General features: G+C 49.0%; 1 protein-coding gene across 3 annotated transcripts in view; it reads left to right on the top strand.

Annotated features, from left to right (window-relative positions):
- Positions 1-18,681, top strand: part of garnl3 (GTPase activating Rap/RanGAP domain like 3) — a 331,807-nt gene that overhangs the window by 49,186 nt on the left and 263,940 nt on the right. For 2 of the 3 annotated variants that reach the window (XM_065017302.1, XM_065017300.1), the window contains exon 2: positions 10,916-10,985. In XM_065017302.1, coding sequence (XP_064873374.1) covers positions 10,916-10,985 — 70 coding nt within the window. Of the gene's footprint in view, positions 1-2,258; positions 2,585-10,915; positions 10,986-18,681 lie in introns of those variants that run through there. The other variant, XM_065017301.1, reaches the window with a different exon arrangement.

The following is an 18,681-nucleotide window of genomic DNA, read 5'->3' as shown; positions in this document are numbered from 1 at the left end:
GTGCGAGTAAGGATGACAAAGGCAGAGAGAGTAGTACCATTTACAAGGAATTTATTCCTTCACACAGTAATATGGGGAAAAGAGGCTGGACGGAACCAAAGCAAAGAAAGTAAATATCAAAGCCCCCCCTCTCCTATCTTACCTGCCTACCCACTACTTACCTAACCTACCCTCTCCTATCTTACCTGCCTACCCACTACTTACCTAACCTACCCTATCTTACCTGCCTAACCACTGCTTACCTAATTTAGCACCACCTGGTGCACTACCCAAAATACAGGGGGTGGTCCACCCAGGTCTTACCTAGTGTGCCTAGATAATGAATATACTATGGGTATATGTATGCCCGCAGGCCTCTTGCCTAAGCACTCCCTAGGTGCCTTCCTCCTAGGAACAAATCAAACAGAATATTAGTAACAATTTCAAACACACTGAGAAACACAGCACATCAAATAGGCTCTGACTGAGCAACAAACTCACAGAATGTACCAAAGCTGCTCCCATCTACAACTAACATATGCTATAATCATCAGCCTCCTCGCTCTGCAATGATCGCTCTTCTGAACAGAACACTGGCTTTTATATAGCTTCAGAAGGAGTGGGTAATTGGAGACAGCTGCTTCTTGACGAAGGGGCGGGGTCAGCTCCAGTTAGCCGTGGAGTCGACCAATCAGCTGCTTGAGGGATTTCAGGAAGCCATTTCCTGAAATGCACACATGCAAATACACAAACTACAACACAGAAACTGGGGAACGTAACACCGCTAAGCATTCTAAATGTAATGACTACTTTTGGGTGTCAGGGAAAAGGTATGGGATTAAAAGTACATATTTTCTTTAGGAATGTAGTGGAGTAAAAGTATAAGTTCTCAAAAAAAAAACAAAAAAAAAAGTACAGATAACCCCCAAAAACTACTTAAGTAGTACTTCAAAGTATTTTTACTTAATTACTGCTCTCAGAGAACTAAGTAGTAATGCTAGGTTTTACACAGTTAAATGTAACAAATAACAATTTTTCACAAATAAATGATATTTGTGACATACATATTTCAAAAATACAATATTTCAATACAGTAATATGAGATCTTTAAACTGTAAAACATTTACATTTGAGTTAATTAGCAGATGATTTTATCCAGAGCGACTTACAGTATGTGTATTCATTTTAAGATAGCTAGGTGAGACAACCACCTATCACAGTCAATCAAATATGCAGGATTTTTGAACATTCCGTTCCAGCTAAACAATGGATATACACTGAGTGTACAAAACGTTAAGAACACATGCTATTTCCATGATATAGACTGACCAGGTGAAAACTATGATCCCTTATTGATGTCACCTGTTAAATCTACTTCAATCAGTGTAGTTGAAGGGGAGGAGTCAGGTTGAAGAAGGATTTAAGCCTTGAGACATTGAGCCATAGATTATGTGTGTGTGCCATTCAGAGGGTGGATGGGCAAGACAATGCTTTAAGAACCTTTGAACAGGGTATTGTAGTAGCACCAGTTTGAGTGTGCCATTCAGAGGGTGGATGGGCAAGACAATGCTTTAAGTACCTTTGAACAGGGTATTGTAGTAGCACCAGTTTGAGTGTGCCATGAACTGCAATGCTGATGGGTTTTTCAAGCTCAAGTTTCCAGTGTGTATCAATAATGGTACAACACTCAAAGGGCATCCAGCCAACTGGAAGCAGTGGAGTCCACATGGGCCAGCATCCCAGTGGAGTCCACATGGGCCAGCATCCCTGTGGAATGCTTTTGATACCTTGTAGAGTCCATGCCCTGACGAATTGGGGTTGTTCTGAGGGCAAAAGGGGGTGCAACTCAATATTTGGAAGGTGTTCCTAATGGATTGTGTATAGCGTTTTGGGGAAAAATATATATATTCCTACACTTCTAAAATCCATGAATAAAAAAATCTGAGAACAGTAGTATTTACACACACGTGAAGGTACCCATAAGCAATCATGTCTGATGAAAAAACACAAATGTGGGGTATAAAAGGTGGATATAGCGTTTTGGAAGTGAACTCTAAATTTATTCCAGGCTTATTTATATCACTTGACACTCATACAATGTTATAAAACTAACCCCCTGTGATTTTCTCTGACTTTCAGATAATCCAAGACTGACAGTTAGGTTTCCTGAGAGAGTGTGCGTGCGTGCGTGCGATGCTCTCTTCCAAGGCAACTACTATCATATGAGGAGGTTGCGCTCTGTGCTCGTGGAGCTCGCTGCAAATGTGAACGAGAGAGCGAATAAGAGGAGAAAAGCAGAGAGAGAGGGGGGCAGAAAAGGAGAGACGGAGAGGTGTTTTGGTAGAAAAGCTCCATTCTGACACATGCTGCAACGACAAGCCTGTCTCATCAGCATCCACTGCGCGCTCAAGGGATGAGAATAGCCGAATTGAATGCAGTGGGGGAAATAGGTTTCATATGTGAATAAGGAGTTTGAAAGCAGTATGCGTCCGTAGTGAAGAGGAATAAATAGAAAAACAAGCTCTCTGAGTGCTGGACTGATATCGCATGGGGACATGAACAGTGTGGACCCCGCTTCTACCAAACTGTTGACTTTCAACCAACGGTAAATGAACACATTTCGGTCCGTCAGCTAAGTGTTTGCGACTACTATGACCATATTAGTAGACTTGTGTGTTTGTTGTGTGTCTGGTGAATGCAGGTCTCTGGTGTTGTCATATGGCGATCGTAGTTTAGGCTACTGTCACTGCAGCATTTTTGTATGGAATGAAAATGTCCTTCTCGCCCAAATGTTCAACAAGCAGCAGCAATAAAGAAACTCATTAGGCTTTGGACCAATTCATTCATAGTAAAAGTAAACCATGTAATAATAGTGTTATAAATAGTAACGTACGTTACATAAACATTTGAACGTTAAATGTTTTATGTATGTGTAGGCTCTCCAAATGTTCGCTATTTATGTTGCTTTTCTGAGCGACCGCTTGTGAACCATTCTCTCCGTTGCAATGATGTTTGTTTCCCTCTGCAAAACGAGATATTCAAAGCTATTTGAACCTTTGCATCTACAAGTCACCACCAGCCTGAAGTGTCTGAAGCGTTCGACTAGAGAGAAGCGACCTCTTATTGGAAGCTTCGGTGCGCAGCCCTGCCCGCTTCCACCGTGGCCGCTAATCGATAACACTGTTTCGGGGCATATAGTTGAACGTTGTCAATATTATGAAAGCAACACTGAATTAGTTCGGCTCTGCGAAACGTGTATTGGTGTATTGAATTGGTTGTTTGCTGGGGTGGTACTGGTAGGCACTGTCCACGAACAAACACGGAAAAAACATAAATTATTCATCATAGTGCTTTTTAGTTCACGGTTGAATGGAGTTGTATGCGCCAGGCAACGAAGCCCCGAGAGCATGACAGCATAATAATATTAGTGTGCTCGCGCTCAGGAAAACATCAATACCGATATGGAAATATGTTATCCAAATGAATTGTTATCTGGCTTGCAGACTACCCCAGTTATGATGCGTGTGAGTGCATCATGTTTTAATTACCAACCACAAGATTGATCAAGTCTAAAACATGCATTACTGCAGCAAAATAAGAGTATATCTCTCTCTCGTCTGCTCTCTCCATCTCTCTCTCTCTCTGCTCCTGTAGGAAACCAGTGTAAGAATGCAGCTTCATCTGCAGTGACCCAATCCTTCCAGAAAAAAAACAACAAGATCAGGGTTCCCCCTACCTTGACAGCATATAGAGTCCCACAGTGGAGGTGTCATAATACCCATAAAACCTAGCAGTCAAACAGGGGGATGGTTCCAATAGTTTTTCCACCATACATTTTCCCCATAGGGAATTGTAGAAACACTTCCAATAAGGGCTGTGTTTCGTGTAGATTTACCCCGGCACAACAGTTTAAAAGTCATTTCAATCTCTCTAGGATAAGGTAACTTTTATCAATATATTCGGCTCCATTTACTCTCAGATTTGAAAATGCTAATTAGCATAACTGTAGACATCATGAAAGACTACAAATCCCTGCAAGCTGCTGCAGGTCATTTCTAGCTGTCACCTTTGCTAACAGGTATTGTGTCACTTTAAAACGCTGATTCCTTTCATACCTGGACCACCTACCGAGATGTGTCTTTTGTTAAACACATTTTTGCCCATTTTAATGGAAATATAATACATATATTAATCTATTAAGTTAGCAATTGTTAACCAGCAATTATTTGATATTGATCTAAAAATGTCTCCATTGGGCCTTTAGACATGAATAACTCACTAGTAACGTAGCTGACGGTGTTCCACATCGAGGGGATGAAGGGAACGAGGGATGAGCTTATACCAGAAAGACCCCAGTTGTATTTTTTTCATTAACTTAGAGAGGATAGGTGAAGGGCAATAGGACACACTCATCCCTCTATCATCCTCCAGGACACTCCTGTGAGAGGTGAAAGGAAGAGGGATGAGAAGAAAGAAAAACAAGGCAGTAAATTCCAGTAGATGAGTTTATTACAGATGGAAGGAGAGAGAGAGAGAGACTGAGAGAAAGAGAGGAGGAAGGAGAATACATTTATCCATAAGCTTGGCCAGGCATAAAGACTACTCTAAATTCATCTCCAACGTTGTTCCACTACAGAGAAAGAGGGGGGAAAGAGAGTGAGACTGAGAGAGAGATAGGGGAGAAAGAGGGGGGAGAGCGAGAGGAAGGAAAGAGAGAGGGGGGAGAAAGAGAGAGACGTTGGCATATCAACTTAGACATAGTTCACATTATGTTCATATTCACAAATCAACTCTCTCCCATATTGTATTACTATTGTACCACCAACCGGTCATACACACACACACACACACACACACACACACAATTTCAGACAGATTATCTCTAAGTATACCTAGCAGCACTTTGATTTGTTCCAACAACAGCAGGATGACCACCCAGCAACATAGACACCATCTAGACTGTGACAGGCTCTCTTTCTCATCCTCCACAGTGTTATACAGGAAGCCTTGATGTGTCTTTCTAAGCCTCGATATCCACTCTTTCTCTGGAAAATATAGTTGTAGGTATACCGGTATGCAATATTTCGGAATCGTCTAACTTTTGAGACCACTTCACTTTAGCTCTGCTCTCAAGGGTTTGATGCTTTGCCTTTGCATATACAGTGCCTCGTGAAAGTATACACACCACTTGCACAGTTTTCATATTTTGCTCCCTTAAATTACTTCCATAAAGGAATTACATTGGAAAATACTCAAGTATTGTGTTTTCAAGTATTGTGGTAGCAGCATCTTGTTATGGGTATGCTTTTCACCATCAGGGACTGGGGAGTTTTTCAGGATGTTCTGGACCTAAACAGGTGTTCTACTCCGGTAGCCAGCATCTCGCCTAAACAGGTGTTCTACTCCGCTAGCCAGCATCTCGCCTAAACAGGTGTTCTACTCCGCTAGCCAGCATCTCTCCTAAACAGGTGTTCTACTCCGCTAGCCAGCATCTCGCCTAAACAGGTGTTCTACTCCGCTAGCCAGCATCTCGCCTAAACAGGTGTTCTACTCCGCTAGCCAGCATCTCACCTAAACAGGTGTTCTACTCCGCTAGCCAGCATCTCACCTAAACAGGTGTTGCACTCCGCTAGCCTGCATCTCGCCTAAACAGGTGTTCTACTCCGCTAGCCAGCATCTCGCCTAAACAGTTGTTCTACTCCGCTAGCCAGCATCTCGCCTAAACAGGTGTTCTACTCCGCTAGCCAGCATCTCGCCTAAACAGGTGTTCTACTCCGCTAGCCTGCATCTCGCCTAAACAGGTGTTCTACTCCGGTAGCCAGCATCTCGCCTAAACAGGTGTTCTACTCCGCTAGCCAGCATCTCGCCTAAACAGGTGTTCTACTCCGCTAGCCAGCATCTCTCCTAAACAGGTGTTCTACTCCGCTAGCCAGCATCTCGCCTAAACAGGTGTTCTACTCCGCTAGCCAGCATCTCGCCTAAACAGGTGTTCTACTCCGCTAGCCAGCATCTCACCTAAACAGGTGTTCTACTCCGCTAGCCAGCATCTCACCTAAACAGGTGTTGCACTCCGCTAGCCTGCATCTCGCCTAAACAGGTGTTCTACTCCGCTAGCCAGCATCTCGCCTAAACAGGTGTTCTACTCCACTAGCCAGCATCTCGCCTAAACAGGTGTTCTACTCCGCTAGCCAGCATCTCGCCTAAACAGGTGTTCTACTCCGCTAGCCAGCATCTCACCTAAACAGGTGTTCTACTCTGCTAGCCAGCATCTTGCCTAAACAGGTGTTCTACTCCGCTAGCCAGCATCTCACCTAAACAGGTGTTCTACTCCGCTAGCCAGCATCTCGCCTAAACAGGTGTTCTACTCCGCTAGCCAGCATCTCTCCTAAACAGGTGTTCTACTCCGCTAGCCAGCATCTCGCCTAAACAGTTGTTCTACTCCGCTAGCCAGCATCTCGCCTAAACAGGTGTTCTACTCCGCTAGCCAGCATCTCGCCTAAACAGGTGTTCTACTCTGCTAGCCAGCATCTCGCCTAAACAGGTGTTCTACTCCGCTAGCCTGTATCTCGCCTAAACAGGTGTTCTACTCCGCTAGCCAGCATCTCGCCTAAACAGGTGTTCTACTCCGCTAGCCAGCATCTCGCCTAAACAGGTGTTCTACTCCGCTAGCCTGCATCTCGCCTAAACAGGTGTTCTACTCCGCTAGCCAGCATCTCGCCTAAACAGGTGTTCTACTCCGCTAGCCAGCATCTCGCCTAAACAGGTGTTCTACTCCGCTAGCCAGCATCTCACCTAAACAGGTGTTCTACTCCGCTAGCCAGCATCTCGCCTAAACAGGTGTTCTACTCCGCTAGCCAGCATCTCGCCTAAACAGGTGTTCAACTCCGCTAGCCAGCATCTCTCCTAAACAGGTGTTCTACTCCGCTAGCCAGCATCTCGCCTAAACAGGTGTTCTACTCCCTAGCCTGCATCTCGCCTAAACAGGTGTTCTACTCTGCTAGCCAGCATCTCGCCTAAACAGGTGTTCTACTCCGCTAGCCAGCATCTCGCCTAAACAGGTGTTCTACTCCGCTAGCCAGCATCTCGCCTAAACAGGTGTTCAACTCCGCTAGCCAGCATCTCACCTAAACAGGTGTTCTACTCCGCTAGCCAGCATCTCGCCTAAACAGGTGTTCTACTCCGCTAGCCAGCATCTCGCCTAAACAGGTGTTCAACTCCGCTAGCCAGCATCTCTCCTAAACAGGTGTTCTACTCCGCTAGCCAGCATCTCGCCTAAACAGGTGTTCTACTCCCCTAGCCTGCATCTCGCCTAAACAGGTGTTCTACTCTGCTAGCCAGCATCTCGCCTAAACAGGTGTTCTACTCCGCTAGCCAGCATCTCGCCTAAACAGGTGTTCTACTCCGCTAGCCAGCATCTCGCCTAAACAGGTGTTCAACTCCGCTAGCCAGCATCTCTCCTAAACAGGTGTTCTACTCCGCTAGCCTGCATCTCGCCTAAACAGGTGTTCTACTCCGCTAGCCAGCATCTCGCCTAAACAGGTGTTCTACTCCGCTAGCCAGCATCTCGCCTAAACAGGTGTTCTACTCCGCTAGCCAGCATCTCACCTAAACAGGTGTTCTACTCCGCTAGCCAGCATCTCGCCTAAACAGGTGTTCTACTCCGCTAGCCAGCATCTCGCCTAAACAGGTGTTCAACTCCGCTAGCCAGCATCTCTCCTAAACAGGTGTTCTACTCCGCTAGCCAGCATCTCGCCTAAACAGGTGTTCTACTCCCCTAGCCTGCATCTCGCCTAAACAGGTGTTCTACTCTGCTAGCCAGCATCTCGCCTAAACAGGTGTTCTACTCCGCTAGCCAGCATCTCGCCTAAACAGGTGTTCTACTCCGCTAGCCAGCATCTCGCCTAAACAGGTGTTCAACTCCGCTAGCCAGCATCTCTCCTAAACAGGTGTTCTACTCCGCTAGCCAGCATCTCGCCTAAACAGGTGTTCTACTCCCCTAGCCTGCATCTCGCCTAAACAGGTGTTCTACTCTGCTAGCCAGCATCTCGCCTAAACAGGTGTTCTACTCCGCTAGCCAGCATCTCGCCTAAACAGGTGCTCTACTCCGCTAGCCAGCATCTCGCCTAAACAGGTGTTCTACTCCGCTAGCCTGCATCTCGCCTAAACAGGTGTTCTACTCCGCTAGCCAGCATCTCGCCTAAACAGGTGTTCTACTCCGCTAGCCAGCATCTCGCCTAAACAGGTGTGTGTTTCTTCCGCCTCCACATCAATGATTCCCAGCCAAATTTACTGAGCTTGAGCAATTTGGACAAAACAATGGATATATGTTGCCCTAAGAGTTGTGCAGAGGTATACTCTTATTCAAAATGATTTACAGCTGTAATTGCTGTTATAAATATGCTTCCACCAAGAATTAACTCTTGGGTGTGAAGACATACGCAATCAAGACATCTTCGTTTCAAATAAAATACAAAATAAAAAATACTTTTAAAATGTGAATTAAATTGAATTGAATGACAAATGAAATGTTAAGGCACCATTCAGTAGACACTGTAGCTGCTTGACCTTGTGCTTCCGAGTGGAGCAGGATCTCTTTACTTTTGGAAACTATGCTATTGGGAGATCTGTATGTGAAAACAAATAGGATTAAAAGTTGATGGTTTATGGTAGCATCGTTTGAGCGGTCAGATTGGAAAATATTTTTGGTATAGAGGCGGGGGTGGAGGTGCATTGATGTGGTTCCCTATAGTTTCTTTGTGTGTTGGGGGGCAAGCTTTTAGGGGGGGGGGGTCGATCAGCTTTAATATTGAAGATAGTAGATCTATCAAATTAATTGTTCGCATCATTTCTAATCTCTCTTATTTTTTAAATTGTTATATACTTTCCCCCCTTACCATCCCTACCCTGATTGGAGTGAACTAACAGACAGCAATACTTCTACTGCTACTTACAGCTATTTTCCTCACATGTACGGTACATGTTGTTCAAGAATTAAACATATATTCCTAATTTCCTCTTTCTGCAAGTGCTGGATTTTCAGCCACAGCGGCCATTCATTCTGATCTTAAATCCAACCCTCCGATGTCCACAGATTAACCCATCTTTCCCAGTACAATTCCATTTAGCTATTTCATTTTGCATAACATCCCTCCATTTTATTGTGATGTCTTACGAGGCTCCTGAACCCCCCTATTTGTATTGATATTTCTTTTGATACTGCCCTAAAAATAAATACTTTACCTCAGAGTATAATGATATTTATTTTGATATTGCCCTAAATACCTCAGAGTATAATGATATTTATTTTGATATTGCCCTAAATACCTCAGAGTATAATGATATTTATTTTGATATTGCCCTAAATACCTCAGAGTATAATGATATTTCCCATTGACTGGTCGTGGTTTTTCAGATCCCCTAACAATGCAGTTTACAGGTCCATCTGAACCCTGATATTATGACATAACCATTCTTGGACCTGACTCCCAAAGCGAGCCACCGATGGACAGCACCAGAAACTATGTTCTATTGATTCTGTTTCCTCATGGCAGTCTGCACAAGACTGTATGTTCAACACCCCATATATTGAGCATTTATTTTGTAGCAAGTATTTTATATATTAGCTTAAATTGAAACAAAAAGATTGATGTGTCAGTTGTTGTTTTATATATCAGTTCCTACACTCGATTCAAAGGTATTGGGGAATCTAAGACCTGTTCCAAACTGTTCCCTTTTGACTTTAAGTGAAACAGATACCTTTTTTGATTTAAGCCATTTATGATTTTTAATGGGAGGCAGACAGACTAATTCTTTAATTTCTTCTTTAAGTAATTGTCTTTTCCAATTTTGTGGCAGAGCCACGATGAGTTGGTTCTAAATGTGTATTAAGCATACAGTACACACTGTTGTTAGTTGCTTGTGTGACATACTTTTACCGTACTTGTTTACAATGTCCTTCATAAATATCATACCCTTGTAAATTCCATCCAAGAAAATATTAGTTTATCTATCAGTACATTAGAGTATTATTTGCTGTAATATTGGATATGCCTGTTCTTGAGGATGCCATTGGTTGAACAGGTTTAATTGGGCCTGAGATGTGAAGAAGATTCCCCCTGCTCCCTCCCGTAGATCTCAAACAAATTCCTGTAACACTCCTGTGTGTGGGTGAGCAGTCTGCTCTCCCAGGCAGACTCCATCTATCATTGTGGACATAATACAATCAGAGTCCTCGTCTCAATCAGGACTGATGCTGGATGCTGCTGGCTAGCTAGCCCTACCACAGAGAGAGAACAAAAGAGAGAGGGATGGAGAGGGAGAGAGAGAGAGAGAGGGTAAGAGGGAGAGAGCGAGAGAGGGTAAGAGAGAGAGAGAGAGAGAGACTTTCATAGATACCTAGAAGGGGGAAAGAGAGAGAGACTATCATAGATACCTAGAACGGGGAGAGGGAGAGACTTTCATAGATACCTAGAAGGGGGAGAGAGAGAGAGACTATCATAGATACCTAGAAGGGGAAGAGGGAGAGACTTTCATAGATACCTAGAAGGGGAAGAGGGAGAGACTTTCATAGATACCTAGAAGGGGGAGAGGGAGAGACTTTCATAGATACCTAGAAGGGGGAGAGGGAGAGACTTTCATAGATACCTAGAAGGGGGAGAGGGAGAGACTTTCATAGATACCTAGAAGGGGGAGAGGGAGAGACTTTCATAGATACCTAGAAGGAGAAGAGGGAGAGACTTTCATAGATACCTAGAAGAGGAAGAGGGAGAGACTTCCATAGATACCTAGAAGTGGGAGAGAGAGATAGAGAAATAAAGAAACAGAGAAAGAGAGAGAGAGACGGAGAGCCGAGTAGCCACCTGTAGGAGTGAGTGTGTCAGTCTCCTGATGGAGGAGAGAGAAAGGAGAGACTGACCACCATGCGTCTGTGTTGCAGCTCTGCCTCGGAGGACTTGGGCTGCAGGCGTGGAGACTTCAGCCGAAAACACTATGGCTCCGTTGAGCTGGTGAGTAACCTCCTATTGACACTCTATTCCCTCTCCCCTTCTATCTCTCCCTCTTCTCCTCCTTTCTCTGTCCTCCTCCTTCTCTCTCTTCCCTTCTATCTCTCCCTCTTCTCCTCCTTTCTCTGTCCTCCTCCTTCTCTCTCTCCCCTTCTATCTCTCCCTCTTCTCCTCCTTTCTCTGTCCTCCTTCTCTCTCTCCCCTTCTATCTCCCTCTTCTCCTCCTTTCTCTGTCCTCCTCCTTCTCTCTCTCCCCTTCTATCTCTCCCTCTTCTCCTTTCTCTGTCCTCCTCCTTCTCTCTCTCCCCTTCTATCTCCCTCTTCTCCTCCTTTCTCTGTCCTCCTCTGTCTCTCTCTCCCCTTCTATCTCTCCCTCTTCTCCTCCTTTCTCTGTCCTCCTTCCCTATTTCCCCTCCTATCTTTCCCTCCTCTCCTCCTTTCCGTGCCCCCTCCCCCTCTCTATCTTCCTCTCCCTTTCAATGGATTGATGGAGGGAGGTTTAGAGCGAGAGAGAGGTGAGTCATGACTGTCTGGGTGTGGTCCATTGGTCCAGTTTAATAGTGCCTAGCACCCTGTAGCTTGGCTCACAATTACAGATATAGCTAAACTCAGGACCACAGATTATGACATCACCTGTTGCATCTGAAATGGCACCACATTCCCTATAATATAAGGCCTGTGTAGTGCAGGGCTCTTCTGAAAAGTAGTACACTATTCAGGGCATAGGTTGCCTTTACTCAGACTGTTGTTTTCTATACAAACTAACTGTCAAGTTTGTCAAGTTATTATGGTGTTATAATTGCTTATTCTATTAGCCAGCCTTGTGGTTCTGCTCTTATTGAAGTTGTTGAGTCACTGTCATGTTGATAGTGTGTGTAGCCTACTGTATATGTTGTCACAGCGCAGCGGAGGTTAAAATTAGCCCTTGGCTCTGTGTGTGTGTTTATATGTGTGCATGCATGTGTGTGTGTGTGTGTGTTTGTGTGTGTGTGTGTGTTTGTGAGGCCTGTCTGTGTGTCCTGATAACACCCAGGGGGAGAGGAAGTGGCTAGGGTCCTCTCTTGACTAACTTCCTCCCAGAGACACAGTGGTGGTTTGTCTTGTTAGCGCTAAGCGCTAACGCCCACGCTGACGCTGCACCGTGTCAGATTAACCCTGAGGAGAAACCACACACTGCCTATCAGCAGCAGCAGACTGACACAGGACACAATGGGCAGTGTGTGTGTGTGTAGTATCCAAACACTGCGGTGAGAGAGGAATATGCTGATTGAATTGATCACGGACAGCCAGCGGCACGTACCTACGACCCTCCGGACACTGTGGAGGCGCAGGTTCCCCCCTATGCGCCCGCTCGATGTCTGCGTCCACATCCCATACTACTGGTGCCACCAGCTTAGCTGCCGGAATGATGGGAGTAGGATCGATGGACCTGTCCTCAGTGTCATAGAGTCTTGACAGCACGTCAGCCTTAGTGTTGAGGGAACCTGGTCTATACGAGATAGTGAAACGAAATCTGGTGAAAAACATGGCCCACCTTGCCTGACGAGGATTCATTCTCCTAGCTGATCGGATATACTCCAGGTTACGATGGTCAGTCCAGATAAGGAAAGGGTGCTTAGCCCCCTCAAGCCAGTGTCTCCACACCTTCAGGGCCTCAACCATAGCCAACAACTCCCTATCCCCCACATCATAATTCCGCTCCGCTGGCCCGAGTTTCTTTGAAAAAAAGGCACAGGGGCGGAGTTTCGGAGGCACACCCGAACGCTGTGAGAGCACCGCTCCAACCCCAGCCTCGGATGCGTCCACCTCTACTATAAACGCCAAAGAAGGGTCCGGATGTGCCAACACCGGCGCCTCAGTAAACATCGCCTTCAACTTATGAAAAGCTCCGTTCGCCTCTGCTGACCACTGCAAACGCGCCGGCCCCCCCCTTCAGCAGTGAGGTAATAGGGGCAGCTACCTGACCAAAACCCCGGATAAACCTCCGGTAGTAATTGGCAAATCCCAAAAACCGCTGCACCTCCTTTACCGTGGTCGGAGTCGGCCAATTACGCACGGCCTTTATGCGGTCACCCTCCATTACCAAACCAGAGCTGGAAATGCGATAACCCAGGAAGGAAACTGATTGTTTGGAAAACTCACATTTCTCCGCCTTCACATACAGGTCATTCTCCAGCAGTCGTCTAAGAACCTTGCGCACAAGAGATACATGCTCAGTGCGTGTAGCGGAGTAGATCAAAATATCGTCAATATACACCACTACACCCTGTCCGTGCAGGTCTCTGAGTATTTCATCCACAAAGGATTGAAATATAGCTGGAGCATTCTTTAAACCATATGGCATGACGAGGTACTCATAATGGCCCGACGTAGTGCTAAATGCAGTTTTCCACTCATCTCCCTCCCGAATACGCACCAAATTATAAGCACTCCTGAGATCCAGTTTAGTGAAGAACTGCGCTCCGTGAAATGATTCCACTGCTGTAGCAATGAGAGGTAGTGGGTAACTAAAACCCACTGTGATGGAATTTAGACCTCTATAATCAATACACGGACGTAACCCACCATCTTTTTCTTCACAAAAAAGAAACTCGAAGAGACAGGTGACATGGAGGGCTGAATGTACCCCTGTCCCAGAGCCTCGGTGATATAAGTTTCCATAGCCACCTTCTCCTCCTGGGACAAAGGATACACATGACTCCTGGGGAGTGCAGCGTTACCCTGGAGATTTATCACGCAATCCCCCTGCCTATGGGGTGGTAATTGGGTCGCTTTCTTTTTACTGAAAACGATAGCCAAATCGTCATACTCAGCTGGAATGCGCACGGTGGAAACCTGGTCTGGACTCTCCACCGTTGTCGCACCGATGGAAACCCTACACACCTGCCTGAACACTCATCAGACCACCCCTGTAGAGTTCCCTGTTTCCACGAAATCGTAGGATTATGAATAGCTAGCCAGGGAATCCCCAGAACAACTGGAAATGCAGGTGAATCGATAAGGAACAAACTAATTCGCTCCTTGTGATTCCCCTGCGTAATCATCTCCAACGAAATTGTGGCTTTCTTTACCAGCCCTGACCCTAATGGTCGACTATCTAAAGAGTGCACGGGAAAAGGGGGGTCTACTTTTACTAACGGAATCCTCAACCTCTGAGCGAGTCCGCGATCTATAAAGTTTCCAGCTGCGCCTGAATCTACCAGTGCCTTATGCTGGAGAGAAGGAGAATAATTAAGGAAACAAATTAATAGGAACATGTGACCAACAGGAAACTCTGGGAGAGTGTGGTGCTTACTCACCTGGGGTGACCGATGAGTGTTCTGCCTGCCCTCACGATTCCCAGATGAATTCCTCCAGCACCGACCAGACGTGTGCCCTCTCCGGCCACAACTGGTACAGGAGGAGCTTCCTCCTCCGATCTCCCTTGACGCAGTCCCTCCTAGCTCCATCGGGATAGGGGCAGGATGATCAGGAGGTAGAACTGACAGGACCCTTTCGGAACGTCCACGAGCAGCTAGCAGATGGTCCAACCGGATCGACAGGTCTATCAGTCCATCCAGGCTAAGCGTAGTATCCCGACAGGCCAGCTCCCTACGGACGTCCTCTCTCAGGCTACACCTGTAATGGTCTATCAGGGCCCTGTCGTTCCAGCCTGCTCCCGCAGCCAAGGTCCGGAACTCCAGCGCGAAGTCCTGCGCGCTCTTCGTCCCCTGTCTAAGATGGAACAATCTCTCACCCTCCGCTCGACCTTCTGGAGGGTGATCGAACACGGCCCTGAAACGGCGGATGAACTCCGGGTAGTTGTCCTTCGCTGAGTCGGGCCCGTTCCAGACCGCATTAGCCCACTCCAGGGCTCTACCGGTCAGGCAGGTGATGAGGACCCCTACTCTCTCCTCCTCCGAGGGGGCCGGCCGAACGGTGGCCAGGTAGAGGTCTAATTGCAGCAGGAATCCCTGGCACCCCGTCGCTGCTCCATCGTAATTCCTCGGAGGCGTCATGTGCAGAGCGCTGGAACCGGATCCAGATGGGGAGATGGTAGAGTTGCTGGTAGGAGGGTCGGTGGGGTAGTAGTAGGGAAACCATTCCTCTCCCAACGATCCATCCTCTCCATCATCTGATCCATCGCTGATCCTAGGCGATGGAGGATGGACGTGTGATGTTGAACTCGCTCTTCCATAGTGGGAAGAGGAGTGGTCGCTGCTCCTGCTGACTCCATAGAAGGTGCGGGCTTCTGTTACGTGTAAATGAGTGAAGAGGTGTGGAGTCAGGCGCAGAGAGCAAAGGATGTGGGAAAAACAACACGCTTTAATGTCCTGGAAACATAACATGTACAAAAGTGGAAACACAAATGAACAGAAATATAAACGGACAGCGTGAAACCCAAATGCCAACAAAATACACTCAAACAAAGAAACAGGAGAACAAGCCCGCACGAAACAGAAGCGGGCTGAACAGACTATATATAACCCTATCCTAACAACCAAACAAGAAACAGGTGATACCAATAGACAGAACTAAACGAACACAGAACAACGGATCAGCGATAGCTAGTAGACCGGCGACGACGACCGCCGAGCGCCACCCGAACAAGAAGGGGAGTCACCTTCGGTAATATTCGTGACAAGTAGGAAATGTGTCCTTGTCACTGTCACTTCTGTTTGCTCCGAGGAGGTTTAGGCCTAGGGTTGCTGATGCTGTAAATCACTATATGACCAATATATTTGTAAAAAGCACTAATCGGTACAAATCAGTACAAATGCCATTGTATTGATTGACAGAAGTTAATAAGTGGGTCGGTCCGTCTGCTATGCGCCAGTCCCCTATGCACAAATTCAAACCTGAATAAACCCAGCCCCATGTGGCCTAACATTTTAATGTCAGGAAGGACACTATGTCTGGATCCCACTATGGTTCCACCAATATGTCAAATGTATGCACGCATGACTGTAAGTTGCTTTGGATAAAAGTGTCTGCTAAATGGCATATATGATTTATTATATTATCCATTATTACATACCTCCACCTCCATCTTTCAGCTCAGGGACTTCTTCGATAGCACATGTGGCCTCCTCCATCCACCCAGCAAGCAGACAACTGGGACCAGTCCAGAGATGCTGTTGCATAAGTGTCTCCTGCGTGTTTTGGAACTGCATGTTATAGTTTACCTAGGGCACAACTTTTGACATTCTACCCAGTGTGGAACAGTCTTCCTGGCCTGTACAGTAAAGTTCACTGCATATGATCTGGATCTATCTGGATCTAGGGCTGAACTTCTAGGATGTAGAAGCAGAACAGTTTAGAATGTAGCCACATTCTTGACCTGTACTGCAAAGTCTATTGGGCAGAGATGTCCATTCTGTGTGGAAGAGAATATTACCTCTGTGTCTGTATTGTAGTGCCAGCTATTAGACAGTTTGATCATAATGACCTCTCTGCAAAGCCTCCTAGGACCATACACTACTCAGCACTGCTTAGAGAGAGAGACAAAGTTACATGTGTGTGTGCATGTGTGCTTGCGTGTGCGCACTTGTGTTTGTGAGTGTGTGTGCGTGCCCGTGTGTGTCTGTGTTTCTCAGCAGACTGTGCCTGGCACTGTGCCTGAGGGCCTCCTCATTACAGGGAGAAGAGAGAGAGACAAAGAATGTTTAATCAATACCCACCAGTAAGCAGGACCTGATGAATCAATACCCACCAGCAGACAGGACCTGATGAATCAATATCCACCAGCAGACAGGACCTGATGAATCAATACCCACCAGCAGACAGGACCTGATGAATCAATACCCACCAGCAGACAGGACCTGATGAATCAATACCCACCAGCAGACAGGACCTGATGAATCAATACCCACCAGCAGACAGGACCTGAGGCAGGGCGGGGTAGGGGAGGCAGGGCGGTAGGGGAGGCAGGGCGGTAGGGGAGGCAGGGCGGTAGGGGAGGCAGGGCGGTAGGGGAGGCAGGGCGGTAGGGGTAGCAGGGCGGTAGAGGAGGCAGGGCGGTAGAGGAGGCAGGGCGGTAGGGGCAGCAGGGCGGTAGGGGAGGCAGGGCGGTAGGGGTAGCAGGGCGGTAGAGGAGGCAGGGCGGTAGGGGTAGCAGAGGCGGGCGGTAGGGGAGGCAGGGCGGTAGAGGGTAGCAGGGCGGTAGAGGAGGCAGGGCGGTAGAGGAGGCAGGGCGGTAGGGGCAGCAGGGCGGTAGAGGAGGCAGGGCGGTAGAGGAGGCAGGGCGGTAGGGAGCAGGGCGGTAGGGGTAGCAGGCAGAGGGAGGCAGGGCGGTAGAGGAGGCAGGGCGGTAGGGGCAGCAGCGGTAGGGGAGGCAGGGCGGTAGGGGCAGCAGGGCGGTAGGGGTATCAGGGCGGTAGGGGAGGCAGGGCGGTAGAGGAGGCAGGGCGGTAGGGTAGCAGGGCGGTAGGGGTAGCAGGGCGGTAGGGGAGGCAGGGCGGTAGAGGGAGGCAGGGCGGTAGGGGTGGCAGGGCGGTAGGGGAGGCAGGGCGGTAGGGGCGGCAAGGCGGTAGGGGCAGCAGGGCGGTAGGGGAGGCAGGGCGGTAGGGGAGGCAGGGCGGTAGGGGTAGCAGGGCGGTAGGGGAGGCAGGGCGGTAGGGGGCGGCAGGGCGGTAGGGGAGGCAGGGCGGTGGGGGAGGCAGGGCGGTAGGGCGGCAGGGCGGTAGGGGTGGCAGGGCGGTAGAGGAGGCAGGGCGGTAGGGGGAGGCAGGGCGGTAGGGGGAGGCAGAGCGGTAGGGCGGTAGGGGAGGCAGGGCGGTAGGGGAGGCAGAGCAGTAGGGGCAGCAGGGCGGTAGGGGAGGCAGGGCGGTAAGGAGGCAGGGCGGTAGGGGAGGCAGGGGGCGGTAGGGAGGCAGGGCGGTAGGGAGGCAGAGCGGTAGGGGAGGCAGAGCGGTAGGGAGGCAGGGCGGTAGGGGAGGCAGGGCGGTAGGGGGAGGCAGGGCGGTAGAGGAGGCAGGGCGTAGTGGTGGCAGGGCGGTAGGGGAGGCAGGGCGGTAGGGCGGCAAGGCGGTAGGGGCAGCAGGGCGGTAGGGAGGCAGGGCGGTAGGGGAGGCAGGGCGGTAGGGTAGCAGGCGGTAGGGGAGGCAGGGCGGTAGGGGCGGCAGGCGGTAGGGGGAGGCAGGGCGGTAGGGGAGGCAGGGCGGTAGGGCGGCAGGGCGGTAGGGGTGGCAGGCGGTAGAGGAGGCAGGGCGGTAGGGGAGGCAGGGCGGTAGGGGAGGCAGAGCGGTAGGGGCGGTAGGGGGAGGCAGGGCGGTAGGGGGAGGCAGAGCAGTAGGGGCAGCAGGGCGGTAGGGAGGCAGGGCGGTAAGGGAGGCAGGGCGGTAGGGGAGGCAGGGGGCGGTAGGGAGGCAGGGCGGTAGGGGAGGCAGAGCGGTAGGGAGGCAGAGCGGTAGGGAGGCAGGGCGGTTGGGAGGCAGGGCGGTAGGGGCAGCAGGGGGCGGTAGGGGAGGCAGAGCGGTAGGGCGGCAGGGGAGGCAGGGCAGTAGGGAGGCAGGGCGGTAGGGAGGCAGAGCGGTAGGAGGCAGGGCGGTAGGGGAGGCAGGGCGGTAGGGAGGCAGGGCGGTAGGGGCGTGGGGAGGCATGGCGGTTGGGAGGCAGGGCGGTAGGGCAGCAGGGCGTAGGGAGGCAGGGCGGTAAAGGGGCAGCAGGGCGGTGAGGGCAGCAGGGCGGTAGGGGCGGTAGGGGAGGCAGGGCGGTAGGG

This window comes from Oncorhynchus nerka, linkage group LG4, assembly GCF_034236695.1.
Source record: "Oncorhynchus nerka isolate Pitt River linkage group LG4, Oner_Uvic_2.0, whole genome shotgun sequence".
In the NCBI taxonomy this organism is placed as follows: domain Eukaryota; kingdom Metazoa; phylum Chordata; class Actinopteri; order Salmoniformes; family Salmonidae; genus Oncorhynchus; species Oncorhynchus nerka.
This window is presented reverse-complemented; position numbering and strand designations above follow the sequence as displayed.